Source organism: Saccoglossus kowalevskii, chromosome 9 (genome assembly GCF_978046115.1).
Source record: "Saccoglossus kowalevskii chromosome 9, keSacKowa6.1, whole genome shotgun sequence".
NCBI lineage: Eukaryota > Metazoa > Hemichordata > Enteropneusta > Harrimaniidae > Saccoglossus > Saccoglossus kowalevskii.
In genome coordinates, this window is record NC_140649.1 from 7,446,569 (window position 1) to 7,466,837 (window position 20,269).

At 36.5% G+C, this 20,269-nt stretch overlaps 1 protein-coding gene across 3 annotated transcripts in view; it reads left to right on the top strand.

The window, feature by feature from the left end:
- Nucleotides 1-4,070: 4,070 nt before the first annotated feature.
- Nucleotides 4,071-20,269, top strand: part of LOC102807013 (uncharacterized) — a 31,962-nt gene continuing 15,763 nt past the window's right edge. For 2 of the 3 annotated variants that reach the window (XM_006824900.2, XM_006824902.2), the window contains exons 1-2: nucleotides 4,071-4,252; nucleotides 16,568-16,628. In XM_006824900.2, coding sequence (XP_006824963.1) covers nucleotides 16,577-16,628 — 52 coding nt within the window. In that variant the 5' untranslated portion in view covers nucleotides 4,071-4,252; nucleotides 16,568-16,576. The remainder of the gene's footprint in view (nucleotides 4,253-16,567; nucleotides 16,629-20,269) is intronic. The other variant, XM_078005757.2, reaches the window with a different exon arrangement.

Sequence of the window (20,269 nt, forward strand, 5' to 3'; positions counted from 1 at the left end):
CAATATTTTAGTATGTGTACGAAAGAAGTTGGACAATCGGATGAATAATCGAACACTCCAAAGATCACTTTTGTGCACCTAACCTCGATTAAAAAAAGTATATTATATGATTGAATGTTTTACGTACGTATTTGTAGTTTTTAATCCGTAGTCGTTCATTTATTTTATTTTATTACATTACTCTTATTGTATTTTGTAGCGGAAGTACGCAAACATGCTCTCCAGCAATTTCCTGGAAGCAGCGAAGCAACAACAACAAAGTGGTTCGATTGATGTGATCACGTGATCAAACCATGCATCTTGACAGTGACATATTGAGCAGCGCGTTGCTGTTGAATGTCGAAGATGGGCAGTAACTGGAAAGTAAACATATCTTAGAATATTGTCACTCATGCAAACAAAGCTGTAGTCTACGCTTGTCTGTGTAACATGTCAAATCGACAGATGAAATCAATTTGACTAAAGAGAGTGAGTGTGACGTCATTGCGTAGCCGGTTGCTGGGTTCAAACGCGTTATGTGGAATATAAAGACTTCTGTGGACAATATAATTCTTTCTTTCTTTCTTTCTTTCTTTCTTTCTTCTTTCTTTCTTTCTTTCTTTCTTTCTTTCTTTCTTTCTTTCTTTCTTTCTTTCTTTCTTTCTTTCTTTCTTTCTTTCTTTCTTTCTTTCTTTCTTTCTTTCTTTCTTTCTTTCTTTCTTTCTTTCTTTCTTTCTTTCTTTCTTTCTTTCTTTCTTTCTTTCTTTCTTTCTTTCTTTCTTTCTTTCTTTCTTTCTTTCTTTCTTTCTTTCTTTCTTTCTTTCTTAAAATCCTGTTACACGTTTCACAGCAATACGACACCATTTCCAACAACATTACCAGCTCGAAACATCCATTAACATTGTTAATTTTACGCGTAACATTGAAAATCAAATAAAATTAAATACACCTTATTCACATGGCAGTACCCTGAAAGGTGTCACCATTGTGCAATATCAAACATAACACCAACCTAAAAATGTGGAACTGAAAAAGATGTTCGCTGGTCCCCCCTGTTCTTTAACACTAATCACATCTCAATAATGCGTAATGACTTCAGCCTTTGATGGCACCAGAAGTGTGGTCCATTGGTAATTACTAAGCCGTTTTTGTTGCAAGTTTAACAAACGAAGCTGGTCAGTAGTGCACAGGTGTGACCTTTTTTAATTGACTGCCACCGACTGTCTTATTTTAATGTGATTTATTGAGAAGATTTAAGACTATTGAATTCTCATTTTATACATCTTTTCGAACTTCCAGTGCTTAACTTTACTGTATTTGACATCGATATTTGACTACGCTCATTTTTGCCTTCTGGTTCTTCATGTAATTACGGCAGACAAGCTGATGTTAATAAACTTAAAACAAAATAAAAAAATAAAATAAATAAACTTGAAAATAGGTTTCAGAAATATACATCTCTCATTACGTGTATTATCATGTAAATACAAGTTCGATATTATGGTAACTTTATATTATTTATCGATTTATGTTGTAAATAATTGTATCGAATTCATATTGACTAAAACAAATACATACGCCATCGTCTGTTCGGCATGGTAGAACTACATCTTTAAATCAGTTAGCTTGATTGCTTTGGTATGTCGGTATGTTGTATTAAGTTCTATCAGGTTTATTCATATCATGATGATAACTAAGATTGTGTTTTTGTTCTGTGAACATTGATTGTTGAGTCTGGCCAATAAGGCAATACCCGCTCCTTGAAACTATGGAGTAATATTATACAATAGTGAAATTGGTTGTATGAGATGTGTTCATTCCATTGTGACAACTGTAACTGTATGTGTTATATTGGTGTACATTTCGTGAATCAACAATTTTATTTTTTACACCTTTTTTTGAAAGCCCAGCCGCGGGAATAATTTAAATTACGTATTATAGTAGATTTAACTCACATTGTTTCATGTCATGATAACGCCCATTTACTATTAGAGCTTTCCCTTTCTTGTCTAAATCGGCATTTTATATCTAATGTTGTATTCACATGCCGCGTGGCATTGCATAAAAATAATTCATTATCTCAGTGCAGCGCTAAGACTTGTTTTGTGATTAAAAAAGCGAATTAATTAATGTTCTTTTCATTTCCTTATTCGTATGAAACATAAATTCATCAGACACTGTAAAGGGTATGCAGAAAGTCGTTCTATTTGACTTACACAAATGACAAATACGTGCATTTCAATACATAACTTGTCTTTCGACAATATATATTACCTGATATGCTTGTCTGATCTCGAAATGAAATGATCAGCTCCTCATCAGACTGCATGTACAATTTTACCATGAATAATTTCTCAAACGTGTTGAACACCATTAGTCAAATCCCCGCGAATACATGTCATAGGCCATGCGATTTAACAGGTCTTATTGTTCACATGCCTTATTGGTTAACCAAACGTTTTTATCAACCTTTATCGAATAACTTGCCGTAACTCACAAGAAGTAGTTTACAGACGTTATGAATTTGCAGACCGTGATTGTTTTATAAAGACAAGAACTACTTGAGTATGTCTTGATTATTATGATGTAAGACGAGTTTCCCACCTAAAGAACATCTCAGTTGTGTAGTGCATTTCATTGATTGATAAGCATGTATATTTCAAGTTTGCTTGTGCATTGCTGTTTTACATTCGTGGTTAGACCTATTCTTTACACTTTTTGTATGTCTTACTAACTTTCCTTTTCTGTACTATAAAGAAGTAAATTCACAGTACAACAACAATGTCAATCAGTCAGCCAACCAGCCAATCTGTCACTCAATTTAGTCAACCAGAAAATCATTTTCGAGGCGATAGTTGGCATGATGTAAGCAAGAAATGGTGTATTATACTATTCATTATACGGCAATCAACTAACCCCACTAGAAAAATGATTCGCTTAATTGACCACGCGTCTTCACATGCCTCCAACTATGCGTGGGACGCTGAAGTGCGTTGGAAAAAAAAATTACCCACCATTTATTGTAATCACATATTCTCGTAAGATTATTGTACGTCATTGATATTTACTACGACCACCAATATCCGAAATGCTAAGTATAAAGTCGTAGGACATTAATTATACACCCTCCCGCCATTTTTTCGTGTTAATTTGAGTTATTCACCGTCATGTGCCGTGAAGATGGCATACTTACAAAGACTGAAACCTCTGCTAGCACCATACACTACTTAACACTGGGTTAATACAGTACATGATATACTCCGCACATTGGTACGTTAATACCCACGAACATACACGTATTAAGCTCATCCACGATACTAAAATCGGACAATTTTCTATATAGGCTTAAGCTCCAAAACAGAACGTAATTTTATTGGCGATTCACACTAAATCAAAAACCACTATATAAACTAGGGCTGAGCACTAGGAGATGAATTAGATTGTTATAACGCTTGGAGTTGTATACTACAATCATTTTGTTTTAGGCGCACACAACTAGATTCGAATGTGGTTTTTCGATCTTGATGCTCGTACACACATTTCTATCGAGTCAAATAAGGCACACTGCCGTTCATCGAATACGGTATGTGTTCACGGTTAGTGAGTGACGTTTGGATGAAGACGCAACAGAAACAGGGAAAAGTATACTGACTTGTTTCACATACATAATGAATGAGGCGTTAGGGATCACCTTTGTCGTTCCAATATTTCAACCGATTCAGTCGTTATTGAAGTGCATATATTTAGCTTGTCCCTTATCTCTCGTTTTAATTTCCTATAAGTAAACAACACGCATTGATTTTCAACTTTTGCAACACTAGAATGATTTTAAATGCTTTTGTGATGCACTGATCTATGAAGACACGTCGTTTCAGAATTTAACAAGAAATTAACAACAATCTGGAAAAAGGCGATTCACCTACGATCACTAATGATTGACGGTTTCCATACGTTTATTGAGGCCACAGAGATTCAAATTATGTATTAAGTAGGCGTGCCCATTAGCCAATCATACGTCGGTTTGCACGAGTTCCCAACAACCATCCTCTGTACGTATAAAAACATACGCGCCCATATTGTTTGACGTGACTGGCACACAGGTACCCAAACGAAGTGAACTATATTGTGCATATATCTTTGGAATCACAGTCAGCGAGCAACCACTACGAAATACAGGGCAAGGAGGACAACTACAGAAAAGAAATCGGTCCCGACAGCACGTTAGCATTTCGGCAGTTTATACACCAAGCTTTCGAACGAGACGTTATTAACGGTAGGTATACCAAAACGTTTTATTCTATTCGTTTTCTTTTTTTAATATCCCACAATTGTTTTCATTTATTGTTTCAATTTAATTTTGCACGCAAAGACGTTCACGATAAATATAATTACAGATTTGTCCAACCCCGAATTAATATTCTCCGAATTTCAATAATTAAGAAGTCTTCACATTTCGTGACATTGCGGTTCCGAAATGAAGATATACAAAACGAATTCATGTTCACTATTTTCCGTCTTGAAATTTACCATATTATTTATGCCACGCGAATAGCCGCGCTACTGTAGCGCCCTTCGCATAAATATGAAGATGATCGTAAAAGTGTAGCATGGAAACTTGTTTTTACGCATATATTTTTTTACGACTGTTTAGAGTACTGATAAGAAATATTCACTTGACAACGTATCCCCAATCGCACTCGGTTATAGAGTTATGCGGACAACCGTCGTTTCAATCTTTCGTATGAACGTTTGGTACTATGTTATTTAACGAGTCAATTCTCAGATGTTAGCCCCTTGGGATACGCATGTGTAAACATCGTAAGCGACTCGATTCGTTTAATATGCGATATCATTTTTTTGCCCCGCAAATATTGCGTCTATTATTTAGTTATATTTATTCGAATCGTGTAGAGCATTATCTATCACATCCACTTCCAGATGTTCTCTCTCTCAGGGTTCGAGTGCTACTTGAGATACGCTACTTGAATGTATCTCCGCCGTAAATTGGCGCGTCCCCAGCTTGCACGTACAGTCAGACCAATAATGCCAACACAGCGTGTATATTGCTACCAATTATGCTGCAAAAAATCTTGGCGGCAGTTCCGACAAAGTTTATTTCAATTGGGATAAAAACTCGTATGTCATATGTCTAATCCCGCCTGAAAACCTCGTTGTTTTATAGGCCTTTAAAATACCGTTAATGTTATCAAATGCATGCGTGTGGAGCTTTCCAGTTGAATTGACGCCGGGAGGCGATAGTGTAATTGCCAATTGTAAGAGCGCCAATATTTAGGGTGTGTTTTCAAGATGTCCCAACGCGCTACTTGCGGGGCCGAGTATACGAGGAACAAACTAGAAACTCATTCTAAATATAGTCCACCCTACAGGCGTTGAAATATGTTAAACTGTTTTAAAAAAAAAAAACGGACGGACGTATTCAACGTCGAGCCGACCTCGTCATCCGACGCGAACTGGAGTGAATAAGGTTATTTGCCTGAAACACGAACACAACTCTCGCGGCGGAGCGCATCCCTGCGTGATTAGAAGTCCTGAACAGCTCAGTAATTGCACACTTTGAATGGCTATTCGTCCTTAAAATCTCATATTAAAATTTAATTTGCACGAAATAAAATTTTGTGATAAATCGTTTCCCCTCGTGTGACGATGTCGCAGCGCTTACAGCGGATTGTTAAATATATTTCGATATTCCAATCTTTGCGCACGGACTTATATATCACTTCGTGCATTACAAAGTAGTTTGGAAAAAAAAAGATTTATTGAGTAGTATGCCTGATCGTAATCTCATAAATAGTGTTTACCGAGCTGAGAAGAGAACTAAACAGCGTGTACGTGGAGCAAATCACAAACGCGACTCAGTTAGCGCCGGCACACGCGTCATAATATCGTTCAAGCGTCACGACCTTCCGTAGAAGGTGTTGATTTCTGTCTCCTCATTAATGCTAATATCATTACGGAGATGTGTATCTGTTTTTTGATACCCTCTTCATGGTGACTGTCACATACAGACTAGTTACAAGTCAATGGCGCACATTCATAAAGAAAAAATAATGTCATGTAATGCTAGAACGGTGGTAGGGCATCACTGGATGGAATCGGATGCGACACCTAGTTAGGGATGGGCCATTACTAATAGGGGGTAGAATCAGATAACACAATAAGGACTAAGTTAGCGAGCAAGTGGAATGTACGATAATGTTTTCAGTCTGGAAAAAAATGTTTTTCTCTGGTGTATGATATAACCGCTCACAGCTTTCGGGGGTGTGCATGATATACACGTGTCGGTTGGTGATTTAGCAAAATTTATGATATCGACATTTTTAATTGGAAGTGACCCTTGAAGAAGTACCCACCTAGCGAATCTGAAAAGCGCTATAAGTCGCTAAGGGCTAGCGAAGCTCCGAGGAATCGAGTAAATCAAATTAATTTGTCCACAGTTTAATGCTTCTACGATTTAAGGTGGAAATCTGCATTCGTTAGCGTTCCTCCATAAAATTGCAACGATGGAGCTCGCATTGTTTCGTAGTGTGATTTCCTCATTAGAAGCCGGTAGGATACACATCTACATTGGACTATTTTAACACTTAGCGTCTTGTTGTCGTTCATGGACGTGAGCTGACTCTTCAAAGTGAAAGTCGTAAAGCTGGCTCGGGAATGATTAGGGAAATCAACTTTTTTTTTTAAAAAAAGGATGTTGTAAATTTAACATGTGTGTGAAGTGATCTAACTGTGATCCTTACATTGGAGTTCAAACTATTTTGTATAATTTATTATCTTACGCGTGAAGGGCCAACAGGAAGTGACGTTTACAGTCAATGACGCGCACTTCCTCTCTAGAAGAGAAGAAAGAGTTATGTTAAGAATTCTATTACGATATAAAACGACCTCACCGACTATTGAACGCAACTTTACCGTCGTTTTATCGACTTTGTTCAGATGCGGGAAGAAAAAAAGCAAGTGACAAATGAGGATGATTCGCAGTCAATCCACTATAATTCAAAAATAAAACTTTACAAGCAAAATATATTCAATGTAGCGAGTCTCTAGCACGAATACATCATCGTATTGAGATTTATATAAGTATGTGAAGGACCATTACACTTCCTGGCTTTAGTTCTAGTGACTGTAAACGTTGGTCGAATATATGAACAACATGACTTTTGGCGCGTGACATGGAATTCATTTATATAGAAAATAAATCAAACTAATGCTGTATATACGATTTAGGACGAAGCGGAAGTATGTGTGGAGATAAACCAGTAAAAATACAATCCGGTCATATCATAGACTATCATTTTTGGCAATTATTTTGTGATAAGATCGGTTCTTCAATATTACCTTATATATATCGTTTATTGCGTGTTCGCGGACATTCACCCTGGTGATGGCGTGTAAATTGTTTATCAACGAAAAATGTAATTTACTCTGGAGTCAGTTGATAACTAAGAGCCGCAATAGGTAACATATCAGGCGCCATGAGATGAAACCGGAAATACTTGTTTCAGTGTCAGGTGGTGTCCTTGTTGCTAAATTGAGTGTAAAATAAGCTACGAGTTGAAATTGATTCTCTCTAATTCGAGCAATTTTACCCACATATACATCTAGTATGTTGTCTTGCATTTATCGCGGTGAAAACAGTAAGTGAGTTTGTTATAATCGAAGGCCAGCATTTTGATTGAACACACGTGAAGTGGTAACCGTGCTCGCATTAAATTGATTATTTCAAAATCCTGGTGTATTTTCTCCTAATTTGAGATATTTATTAGGTAGCGGTAGCTCTATTAAATAACATTCGCTGATATATACGTGTTTACTGGAAATAGTTCAGGAACAACATTTAATATGTAGTAATCAGTTGTTCGGTATAGACAATTCAGTAAATGAAATTTACATTTTAGAAACGAGATGAATGTTACGATGATTATTCCAAACATACTAATAATGATAATTACAAAAATATACACTACCATAAATCTAAATTTAACTTATTTTTTCGAAAAAAAAAGCAATCGAAAAGTAATATTGAAACGCCGCGCATCAAACCAATTCGGAAGAAGAAATCTTGTTTACTTTGCGTCTTCGAATAAGGACCAATTATACGAGCTGTTTTTAGAAGTACTTTACGAAGCGTATCGTTCGAGACATTGATTACGCAGCTAACTAGTATACTAGGCAAAATACACCGGAGGGTCCCTGTATCGTTAGGATTGTAAAACGGCTTCAAAATTAACTGCCTCGAACAAATCTATTTTTGCGCCTGGGGCTGTAGTGTTTAATACAGGGAACCACTGCACCTGTATAATACACGGTTGTGACTACACCCAGACGCCACATCATCTATCCAGTGATTAATCGATGCTCAAATTGCACATCTTCTGAAACGTTTAATTTGGCCGGCGGTCTCGCCAAATTGGGAAGTTGTAATTCTGAATACGGAGCTTTGATATTAACACTATTGTAGTAGCAGACGCCATGTACCGTAACATTTATTGCGCGATTTATGTTTAGTTAAATGATTTAGTACAGTTTGGAACATATATTTTTTGTTACTTTAAACTACTATATAATGTTACTATATATATATATATATTTTCATTTCATGAAGGTATGCAATATATAAAGACAATGTCCCCATAACGTCCCATTGTCAAAAATATATGCGTTATCATTCAATGTACGGGTCTACACTAATGTCCAAAACTAATATTATATTTCAAAATATATCATCTAAATATGAAACCTAGCCTGACGTTTTCGTTAAAATAGTTTTAGAAACAGTGAAATACATATAATTTTATTTTAATTTAGTTTGTTTTATTAAATTAAAATTAACAGGTATGTTAATTAACATGTAACACGCCGTGACGAAATTGGGACTCAGGAAGCACGGCGTAGCATCCCACCACGGGGAAAATAAATGTATCAAATAACAGGAAAATGTGGGAATATGAGAACAATATCAACTTTTATGATATTTAAAGCAAACGTTAACTTAAACTTAAACTGAATACCCGTGTAATTGACGAGTGTGATATTCAAATATGAACGTCTATTCGTGTTCCTAATGTTCTCCAATATTTAGGAGCAGTGCAATTGTGCAGGATGTATGTAATGATGAATGAAAGAATAGGAAGAGCAAATTTAAAAATGAAAGTTCAAAAATATACCCTGTTTTTTTTCAATGTAATATCGGTATTTTACGCATTCTGTACATTGTATATTATACGGAACATGATGCAACGTGGAGATTGAATTAAGGTGACATTATATCAATACCTTGAACTGAATCACGAACAACGCGGTCATAATGTCATTCGCTGTTTTCATTAAAATTACCCATCTAGTAACCGTATCCAATTTGAAACCGAGAAAGGTTTTGTATTATTTTATTAGTTTACAGACGTGAACAAAAAATACATCATATCGTCATCGTGACGTTTTCTAACCTAATAAATTTCATCATTGTTTATTTACCACCTATGGATATCTGTTTTTTATAGCAGGGTGAAATTTCAGCATATACATGTTCTCAGATGTGAACGCCCTTCTAAGTGTGGGAGTAGCTTAATACATATCATATCATTCGTATGAAACCCTTGCTTCAATTACAAAGTATAAAGAAAACAGTCGTGTTTAACACAAAAGCCTCTATTCGATCTAAACTGATCACTAACTGTGCGATCTCGGTGTATACACACTGTCGGGGATTTCAATCCAATTCAAAGACGACTAAAGTATGAAAAGTGGCGGGACACGCATCGCATAATACTCATTGTACGACTGATCCACATAATACAAACAATCGCGACTAGTTGTACGAGACAGACGTGTTGGCAGAATTATGATTTCTTTATCAGCTTGAATTTACTCAAATGACGGGGGGAAATGCCGCTATTTAACACTTGTTGAAAGCATGCAATCATCCATCTTACTTCGTATTTTATATTCTATATCGTATACGGGTGACATTTGTCAAATTATCGATACAGTCGGCGAAGCTCAGGTGGTAAAGTAACAACGGTGTAATGCACGTTGTTTCCGGTCGTGAATGAACATGAAACGTACAGGGCCAATATATGTAAAAACGAGATACAGTCATATATAAACACGCATACATATTATAATTGAGCACAACATCTTGAATTACGGACAGTTAAAATCGTGAAACCCGGACAGCTGTTGATGAACCATGCAAATACCAGTAAGCTTCGAGATCACATCCTTACACACACAAAAAACGCCTCTTTCCTCGAGACGTTGATCGATTTCTTGTTTATTCAGTCTGCGCATTCCGTATATGGCCCATTTGCTGTCATAAAGTAGTGCCATATAGATCAATCCTGGATAATTTGTTTTGTGCGCGGCTCCACTAGCAGACTGTATGACGCTGGAAACAAACAACAAACTTCCAGGTGGGAGAGATCAGTGACGCATACCACCTGTTTTTTTTATCTTTTCACATCCTTGTCAAATGTCATCTTCATCTTCAAAATGTCTAAAATACCCAATTAGTTTTGTCGGCAAACGTTCCCCGATGCAACCAACGCGGCATCTTTGAAAAAGATTTGTCAGATAAAGAAAAGACTGTGTCATCGTGCAACCACGCTTGTCTGGCGTAAGAAGAGATCAGTGGAACGAATTAAGATCATTTTGCTCGGCGATGCCATTTTGGCATACTCCCAAATGCCTGACTCGTCAATGTCGCATACTTAAACTTGTAATAAAATAAAATCGGAGCACAATACTGAGCATTATAGAAGAGGTACAATTCCTCGTGACCCTGCAGCATATTCGGTTCCCCCGTTTCCTATTCAACGCAGGTTGATGCATCTGAAAAGCTAAATTAGTTTTTGATTAAGGGCATTAAGTGACTGGGTTGCCTATTTCCTCTCCCATCTGTTTCTATTAATATGGAAAGTTTAAGGGTTAGGCTCAGACAGCACAGCAGGAACATGCCAAAACGACGGTGTGTTTGATACCAATTATATACTACGTTTTTTAGCCTCGCGTTTAAATGGCGCGGAATTGGGCAGGATCTTTAGTTAATAAGCGAAAAGAAAGGATGTAAAAGAAATATCAGAGTCTAGTGTGTTCAGCATCCATCAAGGCTTTAAAAAAATCACGTGTCAATCTTTTGAAGATAAATATATCTACGTTCAGTTGTACGCACTTGAACAAATCATACTACATCAATAAAGGACGACGTTTTTTTTTAATTTGCCCAAATGCCGTGTTATATTTACATGACTGTACATAGTGATATATGGAAATACGTCATCAAATCTCATCATTTGGAATGAAGTGTTACTTGTATCCTTCAAGTGGCATTTCTTTCGTGATATATGACTGAAAGCACATCTGATTTATAACCATGTGGTAGTAACATCGTTGATGCGGAAGAAACGGCTTGACACGGAGCAATTCGACCAGACCACTCCCACTTGAAATGCTTCATAACTCAATTTTCATCGAATATCAATCTTTATACTCATTCAGGACCTTTATAATCTCCGGCTGACGTTATCGTTTCTTCAAATAAAATATTAAATCCTGTTTTTCTCTGACTACGATCAATGAATGTCGCTAACGTAAGAGGATTATTATGGAATCTTTGAATCTCTAAGGAGATCGGCGATGGCAACAGAATTGATCTTTCGGAAAATTATTTACTCTGTGGTGGCGCCAATTTGTTATGCTTCATGTAATCCGTTACTCGTTTCTTCAAAGCATCAGCCGCCGCACCTTTAGAGAAGCATCGATATTGAGTTAACTTATATTCTGCTGTTTCTTTTTTCTCCGTTCTGTCCGTGATGACATCAAATTAATCAACGTTGTACCATGCTTGACGCATCGATGATTTTTATGTCAGCATTTTGACGTTTTTTATGGTGATATTTACTTTCGAGTACAGCTTCAACTCAGACTCTGACTGAAAAAAAAAATGCGAAAAGTCAACGGACAACGAAGTGAGCTGTTTTTCTTTCGTTTGTTGGTCTCCATACCAAACTTGGTGACGAAAGCATTAAAATATGGAGAAAAAAAACAAGCACGTTTTTGTTATGGAGACATTTTTGTATATGTAACGCATTGTTGAAACAAAAGAGAAAACAAATATAATTTACCATTAAATCTGTAAAGTGCATATCTCACATACATCTGTTAAGCGGTGAATAATGTATCCGTTATATACTATTTGCATGCGTAGTTTGGTGCGGGTAACTTACGATAAACCACAAAATGTCAGAAAAATTGTTTATATGAAATAGAAAATGATATTTTGAGCTGCCAAATTTGTTCATGGATTTTTATAACTACATTCGTCGGAAAGATTATGTAACACGAGGTATTCACGAAAATTTACCAAATTCCTTTTCAAAATGATCTTTATTTGAGAACCCAAATTTCATTATTGCTAGCTATTTCGTGTTTATTTTTGTATTCCAGTTTAACTTAAGCACTTTAACGTCAAAATCACATTTCGTTTTTAAAAATAGATAATAGTTTCTGTTTTCACAAAAAAGTTCGATCCTGTTATTTAGTTCGAAATTAACAGGGAAATGAAAAAAAAGACAGAAATATACAAAATAAGGCATCGTAAGTTTGGCGGGAGCAAAATATGGTGTTATTGACTGCACTTTTGAATAACGTATATTCATTGAAATATACCGGAATTTGTCAAAATTGCCATTGCTAGCATACTGCGTATCACTTTACAATTATTATAATTCCTATCAGTTTTGAAGCGACACCGTTAATGATGCCTTTAATACTACTTCATCGCAAATAAGGTTGATAGTGTCTGTGAAATTGGAATATTTCGTATCAAGTCACGTTGTCAGAAAAATTATGATGTTAAATTTGTTCGTTCACCATTGTCTTTAATTGCGTAAATGTAAGCGAGTAACTTTAATATCTCTTCTAGCGTTGCTAACCCAGCGTGAAGACCGGTATATCGCGATAGGAGTTTTTTGTGTGTGGGTAATTAGGGTCACAGGCTACAATGCGAAAGTCAATGTAAAGGCTACAGTTTGGAAGCTTTTAGACTTACTACACTGATAATATGAGTTTATTACGAGGATACCGAAAAGTATGCACGAATACAGTTCAGCGAAAGTATCGACCGACGCGCAACGGAGGTCGATGCAACGGCGTACTATCTGAGTGCATAATTTTCGGTATACTCGTAATAACCTTATTGTTATACATCTTTTTCTCCCAGTGAAACATAATGGGAATGCCAAAATACAAAATCTTTAGAACTTATTTGAATGGGGTCCGGTCAAACCCTGGTAGCAGCCATGTTTGTTTTTATTCATTCCGTATTTGGAATTCGCATTTCTTAATATGGTAGGATGAAAATACCCCGTAAAATTAAGGTACGCTGTAACTTATGGCATTACAGTGACAGATGTGTAATAATGATGATATATAATATCGAATATTCCGTTCCTATCATTGTAAATATGAAAATACTTGAATCACAACATTACATGGTGAGAGACTGTTTGAAATACCAAATACGTTAAGATTCATCGCAATAGATGTCTATTTTGTCAATGGGAGATTCCTTTTCTTAGAAGACCTAAGTATTTTTGCTAGCTAGGCGTCGAGCCACGCCACCCGCTAATTCGTCTCCAGCTTTTTTCAGTGTGTATTAATCAATTTGCGGTTAAACATACATTTTCCAAAACATTACGCGATTTTCAATATATATGTATTCATATTCACTGATATCATCTCTAATTTATTTCATTACTGAGAATTACCTCTGCTTTGTCTATCGCTGACTTAATACAATAATAGAAAACTTCATACGTCAGTGAAATTGATTTAAAGACAAATTGTTCAGAAAACCTAAATAAATAACTATGGCGTTTATGTCGATAATCTCAGCTCAAATTTTATCTGAATCGCGTGATTGAACTGGGTGATAAATCCCCATCCATGTCTCCGTGTTTCATTAATTTTCTCCTGCATTTATCTTGATTCCTACTTCAGCAGCGGCATCTGCTGCCTGGTCAGATGTGTTTTAATCGAACTCAGTGTGAATATCTATCTTCATTTGATTTTGAGAGCGCGGTTTTATACAAATCTGCATTGAAGCTCAGTCAACTTGCAACAGGATGCAGTGGACTTACAAGCATTAGTACTTTAATAAGATAACCATCGCACTGATTCATATGGCAGAAAACATGATTCCCGATTCATGATCGCTAAGAAGTTGTAATTCAAAGATCATGCTTATATAACTAATTCCACGCTGTGGAGCATGATATTTTAGTTATTGCAAATGCGTTCAAATTTAAACAGTGTAATCACGCGTGATTTCGTTAATAGCTTATAGTGTAGCAAGAAATACACTGTCGTTTAGAAAAAAAAATCGATCGACTGATTCATCGGCGGCGTGAAGAATTATATGCTACGACAGTCCGTAATCCCTCTCTATGGAGACTGATATCGGTATATACACTGTACGCTGGGAGAATCACTGAGTTTACAATGTGCTCAATTGAGTGGCGTTTGTTCGTTATTTCTCAACACGTGGTATAGTATATGCGTCACTTAAAAAAATGACAATCACTCAGTCTTTTGCAACCCATAGTTACGGTGCTTCTTATGCAAAGCCGACAAGGAATATTTTAGATTATGGACGGCATGCTGGATAACTCATTATGTTTTTGTTTTTCATGGAGTGTTTTACCGTGTAGGTACTCCGTGCATTCCAACAATATATATCAAACTAAATTTGTGTGATTACCAGTAATATATAAAATATGTATCCCTTTGTGTGTTCACCGTCAAGACAATTGCTAAACAACTATATCATTGTGTTGTACAATTTAACGCACCGGTGTATCAAAAATATGCACTTTCGTTATAGATATAAGGTGATTCCACATAATAAATATGAAGCAGCAATACACTTAGAAAATAATATTTCATTAGAAATCAAATTTAAAGGGAAATCCAAATAGCTTTGAATTATCTTATCACACAAACGAATAATGAGGAAGATGAATTACAATGTTGTAAGTTTGATCCAATGTTTTTTCATTATCGCGATACATTATAACGTGCGTAAAGTCGTAGTGCCAGATGTCGTGTCTTCTGTCTCACGTTCCTAGGCGTGACCCGTTCCATTTCTATGAGTATGGACCGTTGTTGACAAGGACTCTGATTTCTAGTTTGAAGTATTTGTTAAATATTGCAATGACATACGTTAGTGCAGAGCATCAATAATTATGTCTGTTCTAGTTGCGTTGTACCGCCCAGTGGCCTCGCCGATGTATCGCAGATGTATTTTTTATCAGTTACAAGAATATTTCATTGTCATTTCATTCCATTTGTCTAACTCCGCAAACAACATTGTCCAGGCTGTATGATTTTTAAGACAATATAAATGCATTGTTATACTAAATATGTAATAGCGCGGCACTATAATTTTGAAGCAATTGAGCATGTCAATATCCGAGACACTATACCTTGTTCGCGACTTAATTGGGCCCTTTGAATAAGAAAATGCCATCATGTGTAATATAATTAATTATCTTGATGAAACGAACAACACCACTCATCGGTCAAGGGTTAAATTAAGATCATGCATTACATATAGATTTCTTCATATTTCGTTTTTTTGGTACTGTTTGATCACATAGTATCAAACTACGTCACGTACGTGATTACGCAGATCACAGATTTCTCGGTAAAATGTGACAAGACGACTAAAATCTGCCGGTTTGTTTCTCGCTTTCAATTGAAATGTTTAAAATCGTAATAACTCCTGAAGTCACACGACGTGCAAACGGCTTGTGTGGTAGTGCGCGGTTAGGGGGGGGGGGTTAAAGTGTCTAGTAACAAAATATGAAATAAAAAGTCACATGATATGTTGATTACATGAGACGCGAGAGATAGTTTTGTAATGTTTAAATAATAATAATAATAATAATTTGGTTGACAGCAATAAAATGTTAGTAATAAAGTACAATACATATAAAACTAAAGTAAAAGTAAAATGTCAGTTATTGTTATTTCTGATTTCGAATATTTTGTATAAGTATTCACCAACTTGTAATTCTCATCTTGTTACTGAACAAGCTCAACTAGGAATTAGTAATTGCTATGTGTCGACAAGCTACTTGATCGCCGCATGTTTCTCGCTATGATGCGAATTGTACATAGCTTCTTGACAAAGTTTAGTTAATTCAGTGCGTTTTTAACAACGGCTTACGGCACGGCAAAAGACTGTAAACACTCCTCGCCATTAACACGTCTTGCTATGCAGCTGGCAATAAAGAGACTCTAAATACGTCGCCCACGTTTCAGGTTTTTACATAATCGTTTTGAAACTAGTTTTTATCATCAAAAATCCTAGCTTTATGTACTGACATACTTGAAGTACTCTCCTAAAACGCCCATCAGTTAACCTCATCAACATATCGGTAGAGATATATATATATATACATATATATGATGTAGAATCTTTGCAGAAGCCGATTTGCGTCGGTAGTTATTCTGCGCATGCGTACACGAATCACTAACGTTTTCTCAATTCCCCGTCTTTCTCATGCAGATACTAACTATGGCAAGCGTTGGGTTGTGTGCGTGCCTCCTAGTTCTTAGTTGTATTGCAGGTAAGTTATATTCCTTATTATCAAAATGCGGTTGAAACTTCAATGGTGTTGTTAACGGGTGTTTGTTATTCCACGCAGATGGAATTTGTTCTTCATCATGATGCGCCCGAGTTATTGGCAAAAAAAGGAATGTTGTGGCAAAGGTAATAATAAGAAGAATGTGATACATACGCTAGAATTGAGATTGTGATACTGTTGGATGATAATGAACTGTTTCGTGGCTACAACCATTTCAAGACTTAGTAACGAAATTGAGACAGCGAATTCATTCTCTGAACGTTCAATCTACGCTGCTATGATTGTTTTGCCAATGTCAACAAATTCAATTTCTCAAAACACAAATATTACAACCGCTAACGTAATTTCCTTCCAATGCCTTCAGAATTGGGTTGAGGATTCAGAGAAGCAAGGCGTGGTTTACATTTCACTGCTTTCTGCGATTTCCCCGAACATATGCCAACACCTAAACCACACTTATTTCTCGAGACTAACACATATTTAAATTTCTTCAATATAAAATGTTTTTGACAAAACAATGTATTTATGCTTAAAATGAGAAGAATCCCTATTCTTCTCCCACGCAATTACGACACATTGAGATTGTCTATAGCCTGGTTATTTTCCAACTTATCATTGGTGAATTGGTAAATGCCCACAAGTCACGTAACTCGCGAGAAAGCACGTTGACTGCAGTAATATAAATCAACACATATGGAATTGAAAATATGTTTTATTGTCCATTCTAATCATTTCTAAAACAACACGTTTCTTGAAATCTGCAGTGCGGTCCTGTGGGGTTTTCGCTGAGACACGATTCGTCTCAATCTTCTTCAAAACTCTAACATTTATATTAGCTTCATACCAGGTTTCTAAGCTAATTTCGATCTGTGATGATGAACCAATTCGAAATGCAATAAAAATGATTAATGGGGTTCTCTTGTGTTTTTATTTTAAAACAATTGGCTCACAAACCAGAATAACAAATTACGCCGTACGTAAAGTTGTCATAGCAGGTCCCAAGAGCGCTCGACGGTTATTGTTCTGCAAACAGGCATTGGATTTAATTTGTCCGCAACTTCAATTCATCGGATATATACATTAAACCTTTGTGTGGAATCCCGGGGGTTAATATTGACATATGAAGTTTGGAAAAACAAACAATTTTAATCAATCACAAGTTCTCTGGCTTGAATCATGTACTGTATTAAAAAAGGCCTATGTTGTTACTGTCATCAACACTATACCATCGTCAGTAAAAAAATCACTTAGTTGGCGTTCTTTAACATTGTGCGTCCGTTGATGTGGCTCTTGGTCAGGTCATTTCGGATCTTACTGGCGCCACCGTTTCTCTCTCGCAATTTGATGAAGCAAATTCAAGCAAAAGTGCCAAAAGCACTTTATTAGAATTGAATACGACGTGATTTCACGATGCAAATTATTCATGAAAGTTGTACATCGAGACCACTGATTTAAAGGTTTAAAATGTGCTGTAAGGTTTGTACAGTATACACATAATCAGATACAATAGGGATACGACAATCGCTGCATCACTAAAAACACGATCTAAACAAACTAACGCTATCATCATCATCATGTGTAACATGCCTCGCAATAAGAAATAGCGACAGCAATTGTGAAGCGCTTGAAAGAGTATTTGATGCAACACGACTGGTTAGCGTTAGATGATGAACAAGGAATTGCCCCCAGGCTGGTGTTTGATAGCTATGGGTTAAGACAAAATTGATTTTCTTGGCGGAAATTGCCAATCTCCTTGAGTAACTCTGTCAAATTTGTTAACGTAAATACGCAAAGCGTCTGAATAATCCAACTAACAGAAAAAGAAACGTGCAGATCCCGGGTTCAACTTCGCCTGATTGATCTATGTAAGGATGGTTAATGATTTACGCAAACTTCAATACTACCCCCTGCTTACGCTGAACCATTCAATATCGCAATTCTACAGGTCCTGGAGCGAGGTTGTAGATTCTCCCTTATTAATGAACACAACAAACTCACGTAATATGATTTGCTCCTTAGAGCATATATCTAGTTGGATTAAGGAAGCGTTTTTGTTATTTGGAGGCAAACACATACGAAATTAGTCAGCAAGGCTGATCATCTGGGGGTTAGTGCAATGTAACCACCATTATGACCATTTGTGTTTCATCGTACTTGTAAGAGAAACTCATTCGGGGAGGAGTTTCACTCATATGACATGCTCGTCTTTAATTATATCACAGAGCGATTTAAAAAACTGGAACCCTAAACTACCATCGTTCACAGCGGGTGAAATCCGCGCCTGTCGTCTTAGGATAAGTACGCCATGATAAGTAACACATAGCGCTAATATTACAAGGACAATTACAATTATGAGAGACGAAAATACGAAATTTGCTACTACAATGATCAATGTGGGGTATAATATCCATATTGGTCACCCTATTATGAAACCATTTACGCGATACCCACAGCGATGTTGCAAGGTCCCCTTAATCCTCCATTTGAAATTTACGGATATGAGCTATCAAATTATAAAATGTCATTCCCGATTGAACGTTATATTCTTGTGCGATAAATGATCTTTTGCTTAATTAACATCACCATAATCCCATGAGTAATAATTAAACGTGCCTTCACGTGGATGTCTTTTATCTTTCGCTACCAGGGTGTACTGCACCATTCATCAATTACCCGTTGCTATGCCCAACTATTCATACAATCCCGTTTGCCGGAGGTGTCGAATTCTGGCATCCCATCCTTACGCTCACAGATTTGCCGTAGAAATATTTGAATGAGGTTTTTTAAAAAATCATTTTCCATGCGTTGAGGGTTGTGATTTTCATGTAGAAGTAAATACGAGACAGGGAGAAATCTACACAGATTAGTCTTACTACTATTATTTTATTATTACCTTCCTAAGCGAAATATTATCATTATAGGACTGCAGTTATACTATTTATGACAACTTTGGGTCATTGTTCAAAGCGTACGGTACAAAAATACCCACAGGAAAATACAGTAAGTTTTCATATCCATCGTAGAGCATACTCTGCCATGCAGACATTTACGACCAAACTATTGACACGCATGCATTATTGATACGACTCGTTTAGATTGAATTGAGTTAACAGCTCCTCGCCGTGCACGTGAATAATCCGGTTAGGGTGACTGATATTACTTACGTATACTAGTATAAGTCGATGCGGAAGACTGAGAGTCTTGGGAGGTAAGGTACGAGGTCAGTCCGTTGTATCATGCAGGGGGTTAACCTGTATGTTCACAAATTAATCGATCTCCATAGATATGACTTCTCATTAGACTACGACGAGAGCTACATTTGGCTGATTTATTGATTCGATAAGAAAATTTGACGTAACGGTGGTAGACATTAAGTCAACACGTTCTGACAGCGCTTGCTGGAGCACCGTATTCCCTTTTTCACGTTCACGTAAATTATCAAAGATGTCAAGACATGTTCCCCGGGACAATGTATAGAGCTGATAGTAATATCGGATGTGCTTTCAAAATCTCCGGAGAAGGCATTGATTGTTCAATTCAAATAGGATAGTTATGATAAACTTGAGTGAACTTTAAGAGAAAACAATACTACGGCTTCATCTATTTCAGTAACTAAGATCTAA